This window comes from Malus sylvestris, chromosome 6 (assembly GCF_916048215.2).
Source record: "Malus sylvestris chromosome 6, drMalSylv7.2, whole genome shotgun sequence".
In the NCBI taxonomy this organism is placed as follows: Eukaryota; Viridiplantae; Streptophyta; class Magnoliopsida; order Rosales; family Rosaceae; genus Malus; species Malus sylvestris.
This window is the reverse complement of record NC_062265.1, coordinates 4,489,593-4,515,262: the sequence shown is the minus strand read 5'-3', so window position 1 is coordinate 4,515,262 and position 25,670 is coordinate 4,489,593. Positions and strand designations below refer to the sequence as shown.

At 37.7% G+C, this 25,670-nt stretch overlaps 1 protein-coding gene across 1 annotated transcript; it reads left to right on the top strand.

Annotated features, from left to right (window-relative positions):
* Window positions 1-23,704: 23,704 nt before the first annotated feature.
* On the top strand, window positions 23,705-24,733 carry LOC126626789 (uncharacterized). Its single transcript, XM_050296185.1, has one exon. The coding sequence runs from the start codon at window positions 23,796-23,798 to the stop codon at window positions 24,507-24,509; it is 714 nt and encodes a 237-aa protein (XP_050152142.1). The 5' UTR covers window positions 23,705-23,795; the 3' UTR covers window positions 24,510-24,733.
* The last annotated feature ends 937 nt before the right edge of the window (window positions 24,734-25,670 follow it).

The window sequence follows — 25,670 nt, the reverse complement described above, 5'->3', positions numbered from 1 at the left end:
CTATCTTCATTAGTGCGTTGCTAAGTACGGACAAGATAGATGAGTACTACCAACTACTATTGGAGCACAAAGACATCTTTGCTTGGACCTACAGGGAAATGCCAGACCTTGACTCTACCATCACCATGCATCGTCTTGCAGTCAAGCCTGGAACATGACCAATAAAGAAAACTCAAAGACGCTATCAATCCGAGCCCATCCCATAAATTGAGGTCGAGATTGACAAGCTAATCGAAGCAGGCTTCATTCGAGAGGTGCAATACCCTAAATGGATCTCCAACATCGTCATTGTCCTTAAGAAATCTGGACAAATATATGTTTACGTAGATTTCTGTGATCTCAACTATATTTGCTGAATGATGAATTTCCCTTGCCAATCATCGAATTCATGGTACACATAGCCACTAGCCACAAGGCACTGTTACAAATGGACGAGCTCTGTGAGAAATACAAATTCAAGTAGCACAAGTCTTTCATGTATCATGCTCCAGTCAACGGTCATGTGAAAGAATTCAACAAAACGTTGTGTAACCTCCTGAATAAGGTAATTGGTCAAACAAAGAGAGACTGGCATGAAATAATAAAAGAAACACTTTGGGCATATAGGACGACACGTAGAACTCATACCCAAGCTACGGCCTATTCTCTTGTATATGGCATAGAAGTTGTTTTGCCATTCGAAAATCAAATCCCCTCATTAAGGATGGCTATACAAGAAGGCTTGACTGAAGAGGAAAATGCAAAGCTACTACTTCAAGAATTAGAAGCACTTAACGAAAGAAGGCTCGAAGCTCAACAACACTTGGAATGCTACCAAGCACGGCTATCCAAGGCATTAAACAAGAAGGTTTACCCAAGGTCTTTCCAAACTGGAGATCTTGTCTTGGCATTACAAAGGCCTATCATCACAACTCATAAGACAAAAAGCAAGTTCACATCAAAGTGTGATGGACCTTACGTAATACAAGAGGTATACACCAATGGCGCCTACTTAATCATGGCGGAAGACAACTCAAAGATCGGCCCATCAATGGTAGATTCTTGAAGCGTTACTACCCTTAAACCAAACACCCAATGCTCCTCACCTGCACAAGCCTAAACTGCACACGGCACAATGTTCCTCGTTTGCATGAGCCTAAACTGCACACAGCACAACACTCATTATTCGTACAAGCTTAAAAGATGACACTCAACACTCCTTGTTCGCACGAGCTTAAAAGTCAACACTCAATGCACCTCACCTACATGAGCCTAAACTGCACACGGCACATTCACACGAGCTTAAAAAGCGGCACTTAACACTCCTTGTTCACACAAGCTTAAAAGGTGACAATCAATGCTTTCCGCCTGCATGAGCCTAAACTATACATTGCATAAAGCTGCTTGCCTACATGAGCCTAAATTTCACATGGCAAAATGCTCATCGCTCGTAAGAGCCTAAATTGCACATGGCATAAAGTTGCTCACCTGCACAAGCCTAAACTGCACATGGCATAATGCTCGGCAACAATGCTCCTTGTTCGCATGAGCTTAAAAGGTGACACCCAATGCTCCTTATTCGCACGAGCTTAAAAGGTAACACCCAATGTTCATCACCTGCATGAGCCTAAACTACACATGGCACAATGCTCCTTGCTTGCATGAGCCTAAACTGCACACGACACAATGCTCCTCGCCTGCATGAGCCTAAACTGCATACGGCACAATGCTCCTTGTTTGCACGAGTTTAAAAGGCGGCACCCAATACTCCTTGTTCTGACGAACTTAAAAGACGACACCCAACGTTCTTGGCCTGCAAGAGCATAAATTATGTACGGCAAAACAAAAAGCAAAATCACCATAAAAAATCCATCACTCATTTAAACTACGTCATGACTTGATCCCTCCTCAACCAAGGGTACATAGGTAACTTGAAACTTTAAAATTTCAAGTACAATCACATCATCAACAAAAACACAAACACTTTGAAGAATAAAGAACAAATTCAAGAATGTGAATACTTTATTTCTTTAAAGGAAGAATTTGGCTACAAAGCCATATTACAAAATGAGTAAAAAACAAAGACAGCTTCTCTAGTATTCTACAAAGTGCTATTCCAAGTCATAGCTCTGCTATGGATGTGATCGCCAAGAAGCTCAAACACAGCCGGTGGATTGTCACGAACATGGTGCAAAGTATTCAAGATAAGAATTATCGATGTACACGCTTTCTTCTTCGTATTTGATCGACCAAAATTTGTCACCTCCCAAGATACTTTAAAAGACCACGACTTGATATGCATTGAGTTGTCTTTCACAGGAAGAACAAGCGCCTTAGGGCCAGTTAACGACGCACAAAGCTTTAACGTTGTTCCCCTATGTTACGAATCGCCTTCCTTCGCAAGAATGGTGATCGTATTGCTCTTAAAGCACTTGAAAAATATCATGGCTGCAACAAAACAAACAACGCAACATAAGCATAGAGTGGAGTGGCAAGAAGAAACAAAAATTGCTTCACTAAAGCAAAAGACATTCGAGACAAATCTCGTGAGCGTTGAAAGATGACCATGACAAAATCACAATGACAAAAAGAAATCAGCTACAAAGCTTGAGCAGCACAGCAAAGAGGGAAGCTACAAGAATGTCCTTCAAAGCTTGCTACAGTAGCAAAGAAAACCAAAATACTACGCAATCGCACTACGTAACCCCGCAACGATTACGTAAGCAACTTCCTGCACAACACAACATTGTCACCACCGAGGGAAAACTATGACCAAAAGGCACTACACAGCGAAACCCCGCCGCAGTCTTTTGCACAGCACCACATAGTAAAAGTGACACACTGCAAAAAGCTCTAAGTAAGCAACCCACGGCAGCAACAGCAAGCAGCCACATCAACAACAAGCTGCAAGCACACGACAAGGGTGTTTTGTGACAAAAACACACACCCACTTGTCCTATAAATAGGGGTCAATTGCTTCCTAATGTTATAAGGGAAAGTACATACCAAATAGCAAAAGGAAAATCAAAAGAAGGAAGTACATTCCAACTAAAAGAAGGAAGCAAATTTCAAGCAAAAAATGGCAAGTTACAGCTAATCTGTGCAAGCAGACGTTTTTGGTGATAATTTAACTTTCCTTAGGAGTTTTGATGCAAGGCCAGTTGCAGAAGGAAGCTAAGAGGCGGATGATCATTGTATCAAAATTTCACAATTTACCCTAAAGCAAAACGTTCCAGTTTTCAAAGTTAATCCCGCAAAAGTTGTTTTTCTGTCAGAACTGCGCAGGTGTGGGAAAATGACATGTTGAAGGCTTTCTTGATTTTTCCTAGTGGTGTGCGATATATGCCTGAAAAGATAAGAGATAAAGCTACGTTTCCCATATTTTTACAGAATTGTCCATAAGAGAAATCGACCTCAAACTTCGCATGCAAGTCAGATAACATGTTTCCCAAACCAAGGACAAGTCTTCAAGTTTCAAAAACCAAAAGGGAAAAATACCCTCTTTTTCTGTGGAAAAGAAAAAGGGAAAGGAAAAAAAAATGCAAATCCTACTTACCCAAGGTCAAGCATTAAATCTTTCCAAAACCTTGAAGGAAATCACCAAAGATTTCCAACACTTTGAAGGAAATCACCCTCATTACCAAAATTGAAGGTTCCTACTTAGGGAAGGAAAAACATTTTTCAACCACAAGAAAAAAAAATTCAAAATACACTAAATGTATTTTGTCAAAATTATGGAAAATCAATACGCACAATAAGTATGTGTCAATTTATCCATTTCCAAAATTTCTTTCAAGATCAAGCCTCTACGGCCTTAGAAGAAAAGTTTCATTTAAGATCAAGCCTCTATGGCCCTTGAAGAAAAATTTCATTTCTTTCAAGATCAAGCCTCAACGGCCCTTGAAGAAATGTTTCATTCAAGATCAAGCCTCTATGTCCCTTGAAGGAAAAAAAAATCTCATTTTCAAGCCTCTACGGCCCTTGAAAAAAAAGTTTCATTCAAGATCAAGCCTCTACAAGACTTGAAGAAAATTTTCGTTTACTTCAAGACCAAGTCTCAACGGCCCTTGAAGAAATATTTCGTTCAAGGAATACGCTTCAATGACCCTTGACAAAATTCATCATTTCAATTCAAGAAATACACATCTATGGCCCTTGAAGAAACAAACTAATTCAAGACCAAGTCTCGATGACCCTTGAGTTAGAACATTCATATTGCAAGACTTCAAAACATGTTCCTTATATGAGACAAGCACATGCCTACAAAGCACCTTGAAGTGGGGGCATTTGTAGACATGTAAATTTCATTGCATACAAATGATGCATCACAAAGCTCCACATGGCATATGACTCATCACAAATGAATAAGTCATCAATGACATGTGGCACAAATCAAGCAAAGGAAGCTCAAAAGCATTCCTATAATTCGGCCAAGCAAGGGAAAGTGGCTGAAATTAAGACACAAAACATGCCTAAATTCTCCTGTGGACGAATCAAGACACAAATCAAAGCCAAAATCCACCCAAAGGCATGGCTTTGGAAGTCTATAAATACAAGGTCCCAAGACAAGCACAAGGTCGACAATTTCTACATTCAAGGCCGAAATTCTCACAAAAGGAGAACCTCTGCCAAATCTTTGAAGACTAATACGCTACCAAAGCTCTCTTTGAAGAACATTTAACCAAAGCCAAAGCTTTCTTTCAACCGAAGTTGAAGCATTCCCTTGAAGAATCAACAAGCACTTGTGCCAATTCCTTCAAGACTTTGTTGCAAGCTCAAAACTTGTAACAACATTTGATTCAAGATCAAGTCGCCAAGACCCTTGAATCAACGAAATCCTACATCAACATCACCTTTGTCGCAGCCCTAAACTTGAGGTGAAGACCATCCATGCATTATTTGAAGCTCAAAACTTGAAGCAATCGTTCAACCGTTCGTCCAAGATCAAGTCATCGCGACCCTTGGATCGACAACCTACGCATCTACATCAATTTTGAAGACTGAATCAGAGGAAAGTTGTAAACAGAGATTATAACCTTACAAATTCATCAATACAAATCTACTTCGTACACGTGTTCTTGTTTCATTCAATACAGAATTTTCGTGTTTACAGTTGTACATACAAAATTCATGAAATCTATTCGTTTCACACCTAAGCTCTTGTAATTGATGAACCTTAGCATACTTCTGGCTTGTGAAATCTATTCATTTCACACTTATTCATATCATGATTTTTTATTTTTTTTTATATTGTGCATGTAGTTTGAATAAACAAAAACGAGTTTCTAAAAAGGGTGCTCATTTCACACCTATTCATTTCACACTTTCGTGTTTAGAAAGTTAGGTTGATATAATATTTGTTCTAAAATGAGTTTCTAAAAAGGGTGCTCATTTACTTATTTTAATGTATTTCAACAATTCTTCACTTATTAATAAATCTCATAATCATATTACTTTGTCATTATCATATAAAAGTAAAAAAGTTTTCGCTTTTTCATTGCAAAAATTACTCGATAGTGAAGTAATATTATGGCACATAACAAGTAGTTTGTAATAGTTCCAATTTAAATAATTTATCTCCCATTCCGTTATTTTTAACATACTATGTAAATACCAAAATTTGAAACTCTCGTATTTACTATCCCATAGCAATTCAATATGTTGCTTATTTCGTTTTAAAGGCAAATACGTTTTTTTTTTATTTTTAGAATGACTCGTACTTTCACCTTATTCTTTATAAGTATTGAGCCACATGCCTTAAACTTCAACTCCATCAAATACATCATTCTCTGAGAAAATTATAAACTACTCATTCTTCGAAGCATGGTTGGAATAAACATCTTTCCAATTGTGGTAGTTTTGTTTTTGGTGAGTAACACATTTCTGATGTTGGAGGCAATAGATGATTAGGCTTTAGCTGAGTGCAAAAAACATTTCTCCATAAAGTATGCACACGATTACAACTACATTTTTCACGGACAACCAATTAGTGACAAAAGTTGTCGGGCTATTGTGGTGGTGGGAAAAAATGTCATGATATTTTTTTGAACTGGACTCTTGGGGGGAGCACTGGAATAAGAAGATCTAAGGCTTTGGCAAGGGGTAAACAACTTTGGAATCATTGTGTTCTGACTACCATCACACCTGCTTCTTCTTCCTCTTAGAAGATGAACTATATTGCTCCCATAGCTAAATATGTTTTGAATATTTCATCATCATAAATAAAATTTCAAGCCATTTTCTTTTATGGATTAAATTGACTTCACCTTATTACTTTAACTTCTAAGGCATTGATATTTTTGTTGGTAGAATGAACATTAGTAAATATTAAAACAACTTCCTCGTCGATTTTGAAAATTCGAGCAATTTTACCCCAATTAGATCAATTTATACCTTTTAATCCTTATCTAGGTTTTATATTCCGTTATTGTACCAACAATCCCTACTGAGCAGTTAGGAAGATTAATAATGTCACCCAAACACCAATCTTAAATCCGAGAACAAAAGAAATTGTTCACAAAGTAAACCAAAATGTACCAAGGGGTTTGGCTAATGTGGCCTTTCATGTGAAATTTCGGTTTTCACAATGTGTTAGGTGGAGCAAAATTAGTCTCATGAATTAACAGGAATGATACTCCTCAATGACATTGGTAGAGGCACAGACATATGCATACCAATGATCTATTATATCAAAACGAAAGTAGATTCTTCAGGGTTGAGGTTTAGGAATATTGTCCTTTATTCATAAAGTTTTTAGATCCTAAGTACTAGGGATCATGCATTTGGTTGTGATGCCATCTCTTGGCAAGCCCTGATTCTACCTAGACCTGGCATTCGTGTCGTGTTTTCCGTGGTCGTGTTATTTTCGTGTCATACCCGATATCTTAACAGGTCGTGTCATGTAACACCCGTTAAAATAAATCGGTAAAATGATCCGACCCAATAATATTGACAGGTAATATGACTCGACCCATTATCCGTTAAGGAAAATATATTTTAAACTAATAAATAATCAAATGAAAAACATAAAACTAAATAAGTATATACATACCATATTATCATATCCAAAACATAAAAACGCATTTGCCAACAACTTCTACATATAATAGATCAAAGCAAGTATCTGCATAAATATGGCCCTAACTAATATATATATATATATATATATATATAATGGATAAGTCGACTCCACTTGATCAATCCATATCATACAAAACATGTGTTTCAGCTTTTATACCAAACTAGGGTTTAGGTATCTGCATGTAAAACTAGTTATTGTATCAAATAAGTATTTGCATAGAAAAGCTTGCACATACATCTGCATATAAATTAGGTTTCCCTAACAGCATTCATAGAGATAACCATGAAAGGAAACAAGTTATGGGAATAATTACTAGAGCCTTACAAGCTGCAGGTCAACAGGATTTAGAATCATAAACCCACATGTTCTTCGCTAACCTCGATCTCCCTTTTCGTATCCTCTCTTTGATCGAATCTCTCTAGCCCTCTTTCTTTCTTTCCAATTCAACAGGATATATAACTACGCATCCCCATCCTAGGCTTCCCAAAATCCATATCCTCATCCTTTTTTAACCTCTAAATTCCTTCCCCACAATGAATCTAAATCAACATCATTAAGCAATTCTAAGTACAGTAAAACTTTGATCTTGCGCATATCGATTAAAGTAGTAACGGAACTTAAAATGAAAAAGCAGTAACATAACTTATTCAGGAAATAGCCAAAGTCTTACATATTTTTCATCCAAGTAAATAGCCAAATTAAGAGGCAAAATCGAACCCAGAGTGGAATCTAGAGATGCAGAGATGCAGAGATGCAGAGATGTAGAGACGACCAAAGATGACAAGGATGATTTCATCCACTGCACGAGGGAAGAGAAAAGACAGACTAAGAGAGGCTACCGGAAGAACTGAACATACGGCGGGAGAGATGGGCTAGGAGCCTAGGAAAAACAGACGGCGAGATCGGGAGTGGGGAGAGAGAAAGGGATTAGGGCTTTTGTTTTGATCAAATGGTAAAATTGGAAAATAATGGAATAGAGAAGGGGTTTTTTCGTCCAAAAAAGCTCTAATAATATAAGTGAAATAGAATCCAACGGTACATTTTTACTCTCATTTATCTTACGACAATTATTTAAGTAAAGTCTTTAATAGCTTTTTAATTAATGTAGAAGTGTAAAAAATATATAAATGCTCATAATGACAAGCTTTATAACTTTCATAAAGGGCTTAACTTCGAAATTCTCCACTATAATCATATAAATCATAAATCAAAATTTAACCGTTGATTGTTGTTTACATTTACACTTCATTTTTCTCATCAAATTTTTTTTTTTGGATTTTTTTTTTTTTAAAACATGATCTATTAGAGGATGCAGGATGATGAACGGTTTGGATCGTTGATATTATATTCAGAGTTTTACGGTTAGTGAAAATATTGCTTGATGTTTATAAAGTTTCTGCAAACTATATGACATCAACTCATATTTCAGTTAACCATAAATATCGAAACGTGATATCAAAAATCTGAACCGTTCATCTTCTTACATCCGCCAAATGATCATGTTTTCAAAAAAGAAAATTTTAAAAATGAAATTCAGTAAGAAGAATAAAGCGTAAATGACAATCGACTGTTAAATATAAATTTAAGGTTTATGGATTATATTGTTGGATTTCGAAGCTAACCTCTTCATGAAAGTTCTAAAGTTTGTCACTATGAGTGATTGTATATTTTTTTTACATTTTTTACACTTCTACAATAATTAAAATTAATTTTATTAATTTTTTCCTCAAATACAAAACATCATTCATGAGGGTTTGGAGGATTTTAAAAATCTAAACGATAATGTAAGTGCAACAATTATTTACTCGTTGAGGAATAATGATGAATCACGAGTGTTTAAATATTCTTTCACATTTTTCATACTTGTATGTATGTCTTCTTAGTTCTTACCTATACAAATACTATACTAGTTTATTTTAATTTTGGACAAAAGCATGTTAAATAAAATTTATCCTAGTAATCATAATAAGGAACTCTCATAATAAAAATAAATAATGACCAAAACTTTTTGTTTTTTTTAACTTATATAGAATAATAATACAAAACTATATATTTAATATAGAATGTATTGTATATATTAATATGGCTATTGTATTTTATAATAAATCTTTTAGTAGTTAAACTAAAAAATTATCAAAATATTTTTTTTTCTTAACGGGTCGAAACGGGTTACCCACGTGTTACCCTCATCTATACCCGTTAAGAACCTATTATTAACGGGTTCTTAACGGGTCACTCGATAATGACCCGATTAGTTATCATGTTAACCCGAAATCCGTTATTTTCGTATCATTTTCATGTCGTGTCAGACTTTAGTTGAAGTTGAGTTTATAGGGTTTGGTACCTCCCAATCGATCACTTTGGTACATTTCTCTCATAGGTGTGAAGTAATTAGATCCAAATATTTTGGTAAACTTCTGGTCTTTATATTACTACTTAAGGAGCAATTTATAGACATGGAAGGACGAGAAAGATTTTCTTTCAGTAGAAATTTGATTGGATATAAACTTCAGAATTGTACCTAATCATGGACGTAAAAGTTTCAATCATGTCTTGCTTCAGCCAAGAGATCATGTATGCATGATTGAAATAGTCTATAGGAGTGAGTCAAAGAGCCATGAAATCCTCATTTAGTAAGGCATTTTCATATGATCTGTTTTAGGATAAATCTTCAAAGGAAGATCATGGCGAAGGCTTATTCATCTCTTACACACCATAATTGGCTATAATTATTTTCCAACTAGTCGTAGTTAAGCGAAGTGTCACGTCTTGTATCCACATAAAGCAGTTTCTGTTTGAAACTTCCAAATTAGCGAAATCGAACTTGTTACAGTTCGACAATTCACGGAAGGTGAAAACAAGAATGTGATTGGTCCTTTAGGAAATAAAATCTCCATGAGTTTCAAAGTTAGAACATTCAAGTTCAAGATATGGTTTGTTTTAAACGGATTTGGGTATTGAGAACTTCAAGTCTCAACATGACTGATGCGTGTTAAGAAACTTCAAGTTTCTATGGTACTTTTCTGAAACTTCGAGTTTGGAATTATGAACTTCTAGTTCATAGTACCTGCAAACAAACGCAATATATACAAGACAAAAATATATAACTCAATTGAAAACAAATATAATAGTAGTGGGTAGCTTTGGGACCCTTTAAATGAAAGTATATGAAAACGATCCTAAGTGTTGGAGCTTTAGGTCCAATAAATTATTAATTTAATTGACTAGGCTGCGGGCCAACGATTAGAAAATATAGCCTAAAATGAGGCTATGCCGTAGACGTCCTACTAATTTGGTATGGTTTAAAAACAGAACGGGCCAAGAAAATAATTTGGCTGGGTTGAGAAAAATGACAGTGGCAGCCCAACAAGGAATTGTTGGCTCCTGTCAAAAGTCAAGGCTTTGCAGCCACTGGGCTGCTGTGGGCTCCAAAGGCCGTTGCAGACAGCCCATTAGAGCATCTGCAAACATCATGTGGCTGTGAAGGAAGAGTCGAGGGAAACGGGCCCATGAACAAGCTTCAGGCTTGGGAAGGAGAGGTGCGCCGAGGAAGGCAAAAGCCCAATCTGGGCTAGGCTTCAAGAGCTTTGGTAGCAAATGGCTGAAAAACTGCAGGAAGATTCGGCCACCGTCTGCCAAATTGCAGAGCACCGGTGATGGCGGCTCCCAGATGCACGGGGTTGTTCGATTTCGAAATCGAATGGAGGTGGTGAGGGGGGCCCAAAGCCCGATGAGATTCACGGGGGAATCTTAACGAATCGTCGAGAATTGTGTAGGAAATCTTCGAAATGATTTTCTTGTGACTGCCCACTGGAAAACATGGTGGATGCAGGCGTTGCAAACGCATGGTGTGACACCGGGGGGGTGAGGAGGGGTGGGTGAGGTGAGATGGATGCTACAAACGGCGTCGCTCGAACCTACGAGCGCTCTGGATATCAGGGCAGGAACAGCTTGTTCCAGCGACTCAGCCGTATTTTCCTTTTTTTTTCTTAGATTTTTAGGGTTTACAAAACCCTAGTCCATGCTTCAATTTTTTTTTTGTTTATTCCTACATATTCAATTCACATAATTGTAATATTATGAATATATAAACAATTTATATAGAATCTAAAATTTGTAAAACGTAAGTTGGATCATGTAATATGGTGAAGGTTCATGCAATCACGGTTGAAAAAATATCCAAATAAACGTTGTTATTTTGGAAGAACTTATATTGCATGGTGAATATTGTGAATGGGTATGTAGGAGTTCTTTCTTCAGATTTCGACTTTCAATCTTCAAAGCTTGTATCACGTTCACACAAGAAAAAAATATGAATCAATAAAAGTATATAAATCCAATAAAATAAAAAATTAATCAACTAAGAATAATTGAAACGTAATACTCCCTTAATTGAAGACGAATAAATTCTCTTGAGCGTAGCGTTAAGAGCTTACTAATAACATGTTGTGGCCTATATTTAATTGAGGGGTGCGGCATGGAGAGAAAGAGAGTGGAGAATAGGCTTGAGTAATTGTGTGTTATTCTCCAGCCTTTGTGCCTTTATTTATAGTAATAAGAAATAAAGAAACTTGCTCTCCAAGTAATACAAAGTCTATTAGTAAAGATCTTCTAGATCCCAAATGATTCTTAATCTATCTCTACTTAGGATTTACACAATCACAATATGTATTAGAACGTATGTCACAACAACTATGGCACCAATTCATCGTACTTTTAATTGACATTTTCCTTTATTTTGCTGGTTTAAGCATACAAAGTATTAAAGACAATCATAGCTCCTAAAGGTTCATTTTCAGATAGTCAATGTCTAGTTGACTATTTAAAGGACTTGGAACTTTGTTTAAGGGCTAAGTGACAATGGAAGGCATGTCTCCTTACCCTAATCTCGGTTAGGACATTTCTTCTATACCTTAAATCCTATGGAGTTATTAAATATATTAGCTCTATAATATAAAGCCAAAACTCATGACTTAATTAACCTTGCCCTCTTATTAATTAATTAAAGTGGAGTTGTTACATAATATCCAATATTACAAAAGGATAGTGCTATTCACACACCATTTTTTTACTTCTTACACACCCTTGTTAATTTTAGTCCCTTGATCTTCTTTAATTCATTCGATCTAACAGTCAAAAATTAAGAGGGGTGTATGAGAGGTAAAAATGGGTGTGTGCATAGCCCCACCCATTACTAAATTGGCATTTATAACTTCAGCAACATATCCATCATGCCGGGTTATATCGAAGCAAGTTTATACTAATACATTAACATTTTAATTCAAATTATGCTAAAATATTCTTCACTATATATGATTAAGTATGCAAATGCCACATAACAGGCCTTACTGAGTGGGTTATGGTATTGATGAATACAAAAGTCATCCGACCTATAGGGAATTGAAGCCTGTAGAGATTTTGAACTGCTTAGGAGTACCAAAATCTAAACCTACAATCTTTAATCTCATGTGGGAAGGCTGTGAAGATAGAAGTTCCTACCTTCTTTACAAACCGACGAAAACATTTAAAACCTAACCAGATTCAAAACTCAGCACTGCCTAGATCTATATGCTGGAATAACCTTGCCCTTCTAAGCTCGTGCATGAAATTAAGGGAGAAAACAAAGAGAAGCACAATAAAATATAGAGCTTTGTTGTGAGATTTGATGCAGGAAAGAGAAGGCTTTGGGCATAGCGGTTTATCTAGCTTTCACGAAGCTATTGACTCTCCAAAGTATTACTCCAAAAAGGTATGATGTAGCTACAACAATGAAAAATAGAAAGGAAGACTAAACAAAACAAGAAGAGACGAGAAGACCAAGGGATTCCCTAACTAGGGTTTTGAAGAGTTCCTACGTCTATGAATTGAGACCATTGATACACTTGAGAGGTAAAGCACAACAAGTAGAGCGAGCTATATCTAAGTGCTGGAAAACCATAACCCTCAAGCTTAACCTCCCTCCCCTTGATCATTGCCTCAAGTCCCTGTTCACCTTCAGTTGCCATTTTCACTAGAAGCCCTAACCTCGTTTATTCCACAACTATCATAAAATACCAGCAACCATGGATACTCATCTTTCTCACGCCAAATTCGTGGGGTTTATATTTGACGAGGCATTCTGTACCTTGCTACACACCACAAATTATTGAGGCAAGCCATAATTTATTGTTACCATTACTCATTCATTACTATTTGGAGTTGTTGATTTAAATGAAATATTCCTAAGACACTTTTTTTAAGGTATTTCTAGGCCCGGTGGAATATTACCTTAAACAACGGGGAATTAAGGCGCCTCAATACCCACAAAGTACTGCCGATCAAAAGGCCCCCAACAAAGAGAAAGGCTTTGTGCCTTGACACAAACTCGTGTTTATTTCTTTCATCTTCTTTCTCCTCTTATTTTGATTCATCAAAACAATTAGGCTTTGAAGGTCAGTCGGTTAGATTTCAAAATTTTCATGTTTTAGTTCCGCTTTGATTATTATTATTATTTTTTTTTTGTAAGAATCAAGTACAATATTCATTCATAACCAAAACAATGTACAATCAGAGAAGGGCGCTAACAATGGGCCTCGATAAAAACCTTCTTGGGAGGTAACCCGAATGAAGGGAAAAAGAGTGTCCCGCACCAACAAAATAATAAATAGGACTAACCTCCCTTCAAACAAAACATTAACTATGAAAACCATCCTCCAATAGAAGGTCAGAAATTAAATTAGGGGGTTCCTCAAACCAAGAAACCGAGTGGTCCAAGGTTAAATTGAATCTGGCCATCCGATGAGTCATTGAATTTACATCTCTTCGCACGAAGCTTGCTTTCCATTATTTGAATGACTGCAAAATCCTTGGGGTGTCCTCCAATAAAAGCCCAAAGGGCCAGTGATTAACCGTTGCATTGTTTTGAATTGCAACGATTACTAACAATGCATCTCCCTCCAATATAATCTGCTCAATTCTCCATTAATGCGCATAGACAACTACTTCACGAGTAGCAACAATCTCTGCCTGCATATGAGCCGCAATGCCAATCGACTTCATAGCAAAAGTTGCTATAAATTCCCCAGTAATGATGACACCAACACCTTATACAGCTGCATGTTCATCCCACGCACCATCAAAATTACACTTGAAACAAGCTTCCTCCGGTTTCCTCCATGGCTGCGCTTTAGTTAGCTTATTATGCTTTTGAACCACATTCCACTTCTTAAACTCCAATAGCCAAGTTTGAGCTTGTAATTGGATATCATGTGGTGGTAAAATCGATCCCTGTCAAAGTATTTCATTACGAGTTTCCAAATCTTCAAGAGCAACACCACCCCAAATCAAAGCTCTCCCTAGAGAGAAACTGAGCTAACCGAGATAACCATTCCTGAAACCCAACCTCTCTGTGCCGCAATGTTTGTAGCCCTATAAGACTAGAAAACCATATCGTTGTTGCTCGAGAACAATGCAATAGACCATGTTCAATTGTTTCAGGTACGTTGGTACAAAAAAGGCAACAATTATCAATAAGGATCTTCCTCTTCTTCAAATTGACACTGGTTGGCAGAGCATTAAACAACTCATCCAGATACATATTTTAACTTTACCTGGTACCTTACCACATCCCAAAGCCTTTCAAAGAAACTGGATCTCCACCATCATAGCTGAACCATTTGGTACATCACCACAAATTTCACTACACGATTGAGGGACGAAGTATACACTTTTAGTCGTGAAAATTCCTTTTGGCTCCTTAATCCAAATCAACTCATCAAGTGGACCAAACAAACTTAAAGGAGTACTGATAATAAGGTTGGCCTCTTCTTCGAAGAACATCTTGAAAATCAATGGCGAATTCCATTGAACACGAACCGAATCCACTATGTTTGATTGCACGGTAAGGTTAGGATGAACACCTACTGGTATAGGGCTAAGGACCTTTGCATAATTTCTCTTAGGAGCCAGCTATCACCCCATATTCTTATATTCAACCCATCTCCTACCCTCCAACGTGCTCCATTCTGAATCAACACTCTAACAGTCGCCATACTTTTCCAACAATAGGACGAGTTTGACTTCACTGTAGTATGAAGAAAATTCGTATCAAGGAAATAATGAGCATTAAAGATTTAAGCAACAAGAGAGTGTGGGTGGTGAATAATGCACCAACTTTGCTTAGCTAGCAAAGCTAGGTTGAAAGCATACAAATCTTTAAAGCCCAATCCTCCTTCACTTTTAGGCTTACACAACATCTGCCAACTTACACAATGTATACTCCTTTTACCCGCTTCTTTCCCCCACCAAAATTGTTCCACCATTTGATTTAACTCATCACATAGCGTCTTCGAAAGCAAAAAAAGTCTGCATGGTATATAGGGGAACTACTTGAGCCATAGATTTAATGAGAATCTCTTTACCCACACTACTTAAGAGACTCCCACGCCAACCATTAAGCTTTTTCCAAAGTTGATCTTTCATAAATGCAAACGTCGTCTTCTTAGATTTACCAATGAGAACCAATAATCCAAGATAACGGTCATGGTATTCCACCCAGTTCATACCAAGGCAATGGGTAAGTACTTGAGCATCCATTTCATTCACATTCGCACTGAACGCTACGCAGCTTTTGGTAAGATTAACTGCTTGTCCTGAAGCCAATTCATAGCATTTCAACAATTCCTTCAATTTACAACATTCCTGTAAAGAGCATCTGGCAAAAATAAAACTATCGTCTGTAAAGAGGAGATGATGAATACTTGGAGCACCATTGCACACCTTGATTCCTTATATCCATCCTTGAGCTTCCCAATCAACTAGCAAAGCCAAAATGCCTTCTGCACAAATCACAAACAAGAACGGAGACAACGGATCCCCTTGCCGAATACCTCTTTTAGGTTTTACAAGACCCACTGGTTCCCTATTAAGCTTAAATGAGTAAGAAACGGAAGTAATCCACATCATCATCCAATTAATCCATTCATTAACAAACATTAAACGTCTCATCATTTGCTCGAGGAACGACCATTCAATGCGAGCATATACTTTACTGATGTCTAACTTCAGTGCCATCACAACATTCCAGCCACTATTCTTCTTTTTCATATCATAAGCAATTTCCGATGCCACCAAACAATTATCTGAAATCAAACGTCCAAAGATAAACGCACTTTGGGAAGGCAAAATAATGTCGGGTAAATTCAACTTCAACCCATTCGTGAGAACTTTTGAGCTGATTTTGTATATCACATTACACAAACTGATTGGCCGAAGTTAAGACATGGAAGTTGAGTCCATTTTCTTAGGAATAAAAGTGACATGCGTAAAATTAATTTTGCGTATCATACTCCCTGAAGAAAGGAGAGTACGAACACCTTCACAAATATCATGACTAACAATAGCCCAATGTTTCTGATAGAACCCTGGTGTCATACCATCTGGTCCGGGCACCTTAGTAGAGTGCATTTGAAATAGAGCAATCTTGATCTCATCTTTAGAAAACGGTACCAAGAGGCCCTGATTCATCTCGGCTGTTACTTTTGGTGAAACCATACAAAGAACTACCGACTCATCCACTTCGCCCGTGGAATCAAACAATTTCTAGACATAATCCATTATTACTGAAGCCATCTCATCCTTACTTTTATGCCACTGCCTAGCTTCATCGAACAATCCATACAACCCGTTACTTCGTTACTGACAAGAAGCTTTTTGATGAAAATATCTTGTATTTTGGTCCCCAAGACACAACCTTTGGACCGTTGACGCCAGAATGCCTCTTTTTGTACCAATAGCGAGTGTAAACGAGTATACAATTCATGCCTTTGAGCAATAGTTGTTTCAATGAAAATCTTACCAAATATGGCTTTTAGTTTATCTTCTGTCTCGACAATTTCCCCAGGAATTGATCGTTCTGTGCTCTTAACCCATTTTAGCAATTGCACCCATGTCGCCTTAATCTTTTCCACAACTTGAAACATAAGAGACCCTACACGGTTTGTAGACCATCCTTCTTTTACTGCTGTCTCACAACCATCTCTCACTAACCACCCATCTTTATACCAAAAACTCTTCTTAAACTTGGCTCATTTCTTTACCTCCCACTCCAACAAGATCGGTATATGGTCGGATGACGTAGGCTTCAAATGAACAACTCTAAACCACGGAAATAAGTCTAACCAATCTTGTGTAGCAATCCCTACCAAACCTTGATACCACCACCCCTCATCGTTACCCAAGTGAACTTGTCACCTACAAAGCCCATATCTGTCGATTCACAATCCCTCAGCACATTCCAGAAACCTTCCATTTGCCTTTTTCTATATACATCACCACCTTCCTGTTCAATGGCTTGGAGAACTTCATTAAAATCTCCTAAATAACACCATGGTAAAAAAGAGTTCTCCATTAGCCGATAAAGCAACTCCCATGACTTATAGCGATCAGCTTGAACTATAAAGCCATAAAAGAATGTAAGCCTTCAATGAAGAACATCTCCCACTCCGCCCACTTCAAGATCGATGTGATTTAAAGAGTATGAGCGAAGTGAAATCTGCGCTTCCTCCTTCCATACAAATGTGGACTTGGGCTCAACACAGTCTCATTAACTGGTGTCATGTATGGCCATATTGCCATTCCATCTGTCTCCTCCATAAGATTAACATTAAGATCAAGAGTATCCTAATGTAACTACCTCACCATAGGTTGCAAGCACAATTCCAGACCACCTTCATCCACAAGTCCCTTTCATGGATCCTGTATTTAAGAGGATACATCAATCTGCTTCTGTCCACCCAATGCCTCTTCAGATCCCTCACCTTTCTGCCTACTCTAATCTATATCCTTCACAATTGGTATGGACATCTACCAACCTCCCTCGAGACCCAAACCGAACCGTTTACCCACAGGCTTGCTAGAATCCTTTCCTAATACATCATCTTGAAACCACTTCCCATACGACTTAGCATAGTAATCATCCTACCTTCCATGATATTTTTCACATTGATCCTCCACATGATCCATCATTCCACATAAGAAGGCAATTTTTCGTATCGAATGTCAACATTCAACGTTCGACCTTCTATATGCAATGACACATATCGTTTTAAGGGTTTGCGAATATCCAACCGAACCTCAATTCTGAAAATGCTTCCAAACTGTTCTTCCTTACGGCTCTGGTCAGTGAGTACATACTCCCCCAAATGGTTGCCTAAAAACTTCCTCATATGTCGTGTCATATAATAGAATAGTAATCCTTTCACTTGAACCCAAAATTCCTGGTAAACCAGCGAAACCCTAGGTCATATTATCGACCTCTGCTAGGATTAACATAAATTGTTTATTGAATAACCAGGGACCCCCCCTCAGAATTGTGGTTCGCTCAGCATGAAAGTTGAAACCAAAAGTGAATCTTCGAGATCAAAAATCAACACATGCGCCTTAAGACGCCATAAATTCCACATTTGTCTCTTAAAGTTTTCCTTGTTAAAAGGTTTCGAAGTCAGCACCGTACCCACCAGAAGCACCCCGGATGATTTCAACAATCCAACCTTTTGTTTGTCAACCACAATTACTTCATGTTCCTATTCAGTAATAGCGAACTTCCCCGAAAACTTTGAAACAATTTCTTCCATCGTCTTCAGTCATGTTGTAAGTAGAGACCAACCCCACGTACACAATATGAAACACCTTATAGAGAATTGTACGATGCTCTTCCACACCATTAGATAACTGGGCCACACCCAGCCTTCACGTCTGCCTCCTTGCTTGAATGAGCAGCCTGAAAAACACACCGGGGATCAAGGTTTCCCGATACTACCAGACGGCGCTTTCCTAGGGTTTATGTAGAAAACCTAGAGATTCGTTTTTTAATTATTGTCTTTTTTTTTTGGATTATGTGTTCTAAAGTTATATTTGTGCTTTTCCGCTTAAAGTTAAATTTATTTACATGCATGTTATTGGGTCAAAAGTTCAAATTTTATTTTCAAAGGGACTTTCCATCATTCTTGTTGAAAATCTTTTTAAAATACAGATCCATTATTGGGGGCTTTACTATTGCACTCACCAAGATAACTTCATTTTCAAGTTGTTAAGAAGATTTTGAGATACAGTGAACGCAATATTGAGTATGATTTATGGTTTCCTAGAACTTATTCTCTTCTAGCCCCAAGGCATTTTTCAGTTGCGGATTGCTAGGGTGTTCTGGAGACATAAGATCAACTGAATGTTTCAGTTCCACACCCTCTCCATTTAGCTTGACGGGGGATATGAAGAGAGTAATAACATTAGTGAAGAAGGGAGTCATGTTACTATGTTAGTATAAGTAAAAAGCTAAAAGTTAGTTAGAAATCTACTCTTGTAATTTCTCGTTTCAATTTTTCTCGAATTGTTTGACTTTCTTTAAATGTAGAAATAAATAATTAATTGACTATAACACCAATTGATCTTACTTTTAAGTGACATTTTCCTTTATTTTGCAATTTTTTTTTAATAAACGATATTATCTACATTAAGGAAGTTAGGTGAAAAGATTTTTACCACCCGTAAAAGTAGGGATAAAAATACTTAAAAATACATGCAAAAGTACAAGGTTATTGTAGTATAGCAGCTCAAGCAAGATCGTTCTCCACAAGAATTAATTTAAATTGATTAACGCGAAATCAATTCTCAACTAATTACTTAGAACAAAGGTTTTGCAAAAGGTGATTTAATGATCTAAACTAAGAAAAACAAAATTAATTAAAAAGGTTACTTAAAATCTGCAATTTTAAAGAGGGAAAAAGAAACAATTTTTAGAATTCAAAGTGAGAAAGTACTACTTATGAATTACACATGCAACTTTGAAGGTTAGGTTTTCCTAAAGTATATCCTACTTGTGTCATTCAAGCTAGAACATATATCAAACATGCAATCCGTCTGTGACATTCAGATCAAATATAAACATGCATGACTCATTACGCTTTGTGAAAACCCCTTGAAAAACCATGCAACTCTAAGACGTGGCATTCGCCCTAGGTGAAATTACAACTATCAATCACGAGAAGCAATACTCAAACCTTCAGTGGCATTCCAACCGAATTGTATCCGATTACTTATCTAAACATCCTAATGGTCGCAAATCATTAAGACACAAAGACAGCTTAAACATATTGATTAATAATTCAAAGCATGCATGCATAATATCATAAACAATTAAATAAAGACTACATATTCATGCTAAGGCTCATGGCCTCGCCCTAGCAAAGAGACTTAATTACGCATATTCATAATAGAAATCACAAAGTCTTTATTGATAAGAAAAAGAATGAAAACACCTTGAAATTCTTGAAATCTCTAAGCTTTGGCGAAAATCTTTTCTCAAAAAATTGCATAAAGAAGAAGACCTATGGCCTACCTAAAATGCTTATTTATACTACTCTAATTAAATCCTCCTAGTAAAAGGTCTTAAAATAAGACTAGGAAACCAAATAAATTGAAATAAACTAGGAAACATAATCCCAAATTGACTTGATAAATTCGTCCAAAATTCTTCACATCCACGTTTTGGACCCATATCAGCTCCAAAACTAGCCCAAAATAGCTGGATTTAAAGCTTGGACTATTATGAACACTTCTCCAGAAGGGCACAAACCCATCTGAGATCATCTTGGGCTCCAAAGCATGCATTTAAGCTCCAAAACGTAACTTTCCAGCAACACAAACTACTCCTTTATTTAATCGCCATAAAATAACCGCTTGGTAGAACTTTCTGAAATTTTGATACAAATACGCCAAGAGACACATGAACATCCTCCAATTTTAATCACTCCAAAATTCATCTGTTTGAGTATGTTTTGCTCCAAATGAAGTTGAATGTCATATGTTGACAATATAGAGCAAAATATCAAAATTCTACCAAAATATACTAAGAACGAGGTAAAATATATAATATAGGGTAAATATCAGTTTACTACTCTCATGTTTCTTGGTTTTCAACATTTGGTATATCAAGTTTTTTTCGTCCCAAGGTCAAACCTAAAGTGTTAATTTTGGAACAGTCTCATTCATCCATTAGTCAAACTGTTAAGTCTCCCGTTAATTGATGATGTGGCACCCATGTGGATAATGACTGGGCGCCACGTGTCATTAAAGGGTCCACGTGGAAATTAAAAATTAAAAAAAAAATATTGTCCTCTTCTACTTCCCCTGATGTCTTCTTCCTCTTCGTTTCTTCTTCTCCCAACATAAAAAGCCATGATCTCCCTTACTCCTTCTTCACCGGCGCCGTTCCCTTCCCAGCTTTCTCTCGAATCCTCCCATCCAATCCGACGACCAACAACCCCTCTTTCTTTTCACCCTCTTTGTTCGCCCTTTGCTCTCGCCACTAGCCTATGCACCATCGGCCTAAGTTCACGCTCGACCTGCTCGAGCTTGCCTATCAGATCGTACAACGAGCTCCTCTAAGCCGTCGAGATGCCAAGGGGGTCGAAGAGGACGTCGAATTGGTCCCCATCTCTATCTTGGGCGTCGGCAAATTGAACGGTGAGGCTGTCGTTGTTGGAATTGTTTTGGGTGAGAAAAAAACAGAGGAGGTTGGTGACAAGGTAGGGGTGGTGGTCGTAAAGGAAGAGGAAGGGTTTCGCGATTTGAACGACGTTGTACGATCTACGATTAAATTTGGGGATTATTACAAATTATTGAAATTAGGAGATGAATTGATGTCAAAATTTTGAGATGATTAAGAAATTGGGATTAAGAAAATACAAATGATAGTTTTAGGGGAGGGAAGGGCGAGCGGCTAGAGTGGGCACAATGGAAATTAGGGTTTGGTGGGTTGGATGGAGGGGGAAGGGTGGGTGGATGGGTGGAGTCGAAGATGGAGGGGGAAGGGTGGATGTATGACGAGTCGAAGAGGAGAGGAGAAGAAGGTTTGGTGGGTTGGTGTAGAGGAGAGAATGGAGGGATAAATGAGGAAGAAGACGTTGGGGGAGGTAAAAGATGACCACTTTTTTTTTTAATTTTAAATTCCACGTGGACCCCTTAATGACAAGTGGCGTCCAGTCATTGTCCACATGGGCACCACGTCATCAGTTAATGGGAGATTTAACAGTTTGACTAACGGATGTATGAGACTGTCTCAAAATTAACACTTTAGGTATGACTCTAGGACGAAAAAAACTTGATGTACCAAATGGTGAAAACCACGAAAAAAAAGGGTAGTAAACTTATATTTACCCTATAATATAATATGGAGGGTTAGTAAAAGTAAACAGCTAAAAGTTAGTTAGAAATCTACTCTTGTAATTCCTCATTTCAATATTTCTCGAATTGTTTGACTTTCTTTAAATGTAGAAATAAATAATTAATTGACTATAACGCCAATTGATATTTACTTTTAAGTGACATTTTCCTTTATTTTGCAGGATTTTTTTTAACAAACGATATTATCTACACTAAGTAAGAGGGGGTGGACTAAGTCTCATCATGAGTTAGTAATAATATGATTCAAATTCATCTTTGGCAAAAATTAAACCTAAGACCTCTAACTTACAAGTGAAGAGGAATACAACTAAACTGTAGTATTAAGTGGTAAAAGGTTGGTTGGTCCTTGTACCATAAGCTACGAGTAAAAAAAAAAATTCACAATTCTTAAGGCTTGTTTGTAAGTGCTTTTAAAATGACTAAAACGCATTTTGGTGAATATGTTTTTTGTAACCAATTCTTAGTAAAAACATAAGTGAATTTTGAAAAAAAAATACTTATTGGAAGAAGCACATAACTATTCATTCTTTCAAGAAAGCAATTCAAGTACTTTTGGAATCCAAAAATCATTTTCTCAGCGCTTTTAGTCATTCTTAAAAGTACTTTCAAACGAGCTATATAGGCTAAATCCTCCAAATTGGATGCCTAATATTATTATTTTTGTTAGACTTTATTAAATTCAAATGAAAATATTTGCATCCTCCACCAAAATATTAAAAAGAAATCAAGACCAACAAAGTCCCACAAATGAGAGCCACCGTGCCTAGCTACATATGAGGCGACAAAATGTGCTGCCCTTTTACTATCACGAGGGCAAACAAAAATACAACGAAACTCATTGTTCTAGCTAAAGTTGAACCAAATTTGCTAATCCAACATGGTTTACTAATTTTTCTACACTACCATGGAATCTTGTACCCCCTTTGTACGTGATTTTGTAGAATATTTGCTAAAACTCTCTTACACGAGGATCAAAATTCATAAATTAAAGCACAAATGATGGGATAATTTGACTTGGTTGTTTTCAAAAGTCAATTAGATCCACGACTCGTTTGGTCAGAGCTTCTAGTAACACCTATAAAGATGCTTTACTTTACAAATAATCAATCCGTCTTTTTTCCCTTGGACCCCCCCGCCCAATGACCAGTCCATTTCACCATGTCGCACGTGTGGACTGCTACATGGCATTTCCGTAGATAAGTCAAAAGTAGAGGGTCAAGCTTTACAACACGGAGACACCCATTCAAAACCTCCACCTCGCTCTACTCTACCGATTCCATTAACAAGCCCAGAACGCGGGCGTTCCGTCCGCCAAGGTTTACCAAACGACGCCCCATAACCCGAATTAAGTTAACCATGGTTACGATATTAACCGCGGTTAAGTTGTCTCCCCACAATCAAACCCCACCTCTTATAAACCTCAGCCACATAGAAGAAAACCATACAACGCGCAAGCGAGAGAGAGAAAAAAGAAAACAACCCGAGCGACAGATAGCCAACGACTCCACAGCCAGAGATGGCGGCGGTTTACGTTGACGAGGAGGAGGTCTGGAAATGCCCTAAACACCCTTCCAAGCGCCGCAAGAGTGGAATCTGCCCCGTCTGCCTCCGCGAGCGCCTCGTCGTTCTCTGCCCCGACTGCGCTAACGTCCGCCCCTGCGGTTGCTGCGCCACGACGTCGTCTTCCTCGTCTTCTTCTTCGTCCTCTCGCTTCCCCGCCGGCGACGGCGTCCGAGTCTCCAAGATTCTCGAGAGCGAGCCGTCTTTCCGGCGGTCCCGGTCGGTTGCGGTCCCTTTTCTGCGCTCCACGTCGAAGTTTCTGGGCGGCGCTTTTAGACACGCGGACTTTGACTCCGCCGGCGACAGGAGCGAGCCCCAGAGCGGCGGACGGACTAAAACACCGTCGTTTTGGTCGTCGGTATTCCGGTCGTCTCACAGGAGCAAGACAAGCGAGGTTAATAATGGAGAACACGTGACCACGGCGGAGAAGAAAGCCGAGGGAGAAATCCAAGAGGAGGAAGAAGACGCAGATGCTGCGATGAGAAGGAAGATGATGAGAAAATCGAGGTCGGTGGCCGTGCCGATGATGTCTTCAAAAGCTGGTAGCGGTGGAGGTGAGAGACCGCCGGCGAAAGGCAGGGGATGGCATTTCCCGAGCCCGATCAAGGCCTTCCGGCATTCCAAAATTTCAAAGATCGTTTCCGAGCGGTCGCCTGTGTACAGAGGTTAATTATATTTTCTTTAGGAAAAAATAATTAAATTAACATTAAAAAAACCGATAACTCTTTTCCATTTTGTTTTAATTTATTTTTGGAATGTGAAAGAATCCATGAGGAATTTTGATCTTGCAATGGTAATATTTCGAATGCAACTTGGGAAGGATTATGTATTGCAAAGCTGGTAAATTCAGTGATTGTGCTCGTGTATTCATTAATTTTATTTTATTACGCTCTATTTCTGAGATTTTTTTTAATTATTACGATGTTTTATTTTAATTGAATTGGCTGAGATAATTAATGAAAAATGTGGGAGGCGGTTTTGGCGCACATTGAGGGTTCTCTGCAGGGACGGTGGGTGGGTCGTGTTGACAAAATCCAGTTTCGCAAGTCTGTAAAAGGCTTTGGGGAACAGTCAAACTCGGAGTAGTTTAATCCACGTGGCCCGTGGATGTTGGAGAATATATATCAACGAGTGAATGTAATTATGCAAAGGTCACAACAGGATCCTCTCCGGATGGGAATCTATCTATTTATCTTATATTGTACGGTCAGTTTTTGTAAAGTAATGTTTGTGTTTAATTTTAAATAAAAATATTTAAAATAATTTCTAATCGCACGATATACGATGAACAGATTAAATTGACAGATTTTCGAGATTCTCACAAAAAGAATTTGAATTCATGTGAAGGTAACTGAAACAAGTTCCAATATTAATTACTAAAGGCAAAGTTGCCCAAAACCAGAAGAATATCTGTCTTTCCACTGCTGTATTATCGTACTTTGGTTGGTGTAGTTGTTGTATCTAGTTAGTAAGTTTTTAGTTAGTTATTAGGGAAAGAAGGTAGACGGCGAGAATTGAACTCGTGGCAAAGTATATAATTATGACAGTGTTTTATTATTGCGGTAAAGCGTTATTTGTTATTTAATTAGAACTTTTAGTAAAACTAAATAATTCAATAACTTAACAGTTAGGGAAATGAATAATTTAGTGAAGTAAGGTAGGGAATTGGAAGTCCGTAGGGCCTATGAATATATGGGCGTTATGTGGACGTATGTCACTTCCAAGTGCCTGTTAGTTAGTGGTTAGGGGCACATTATGATTTATAAGTGTGGAAATATGAGGCTGAACTTCATTTGAGGGCCATTTTAGAGCCCTAGATTTTTTATATGAT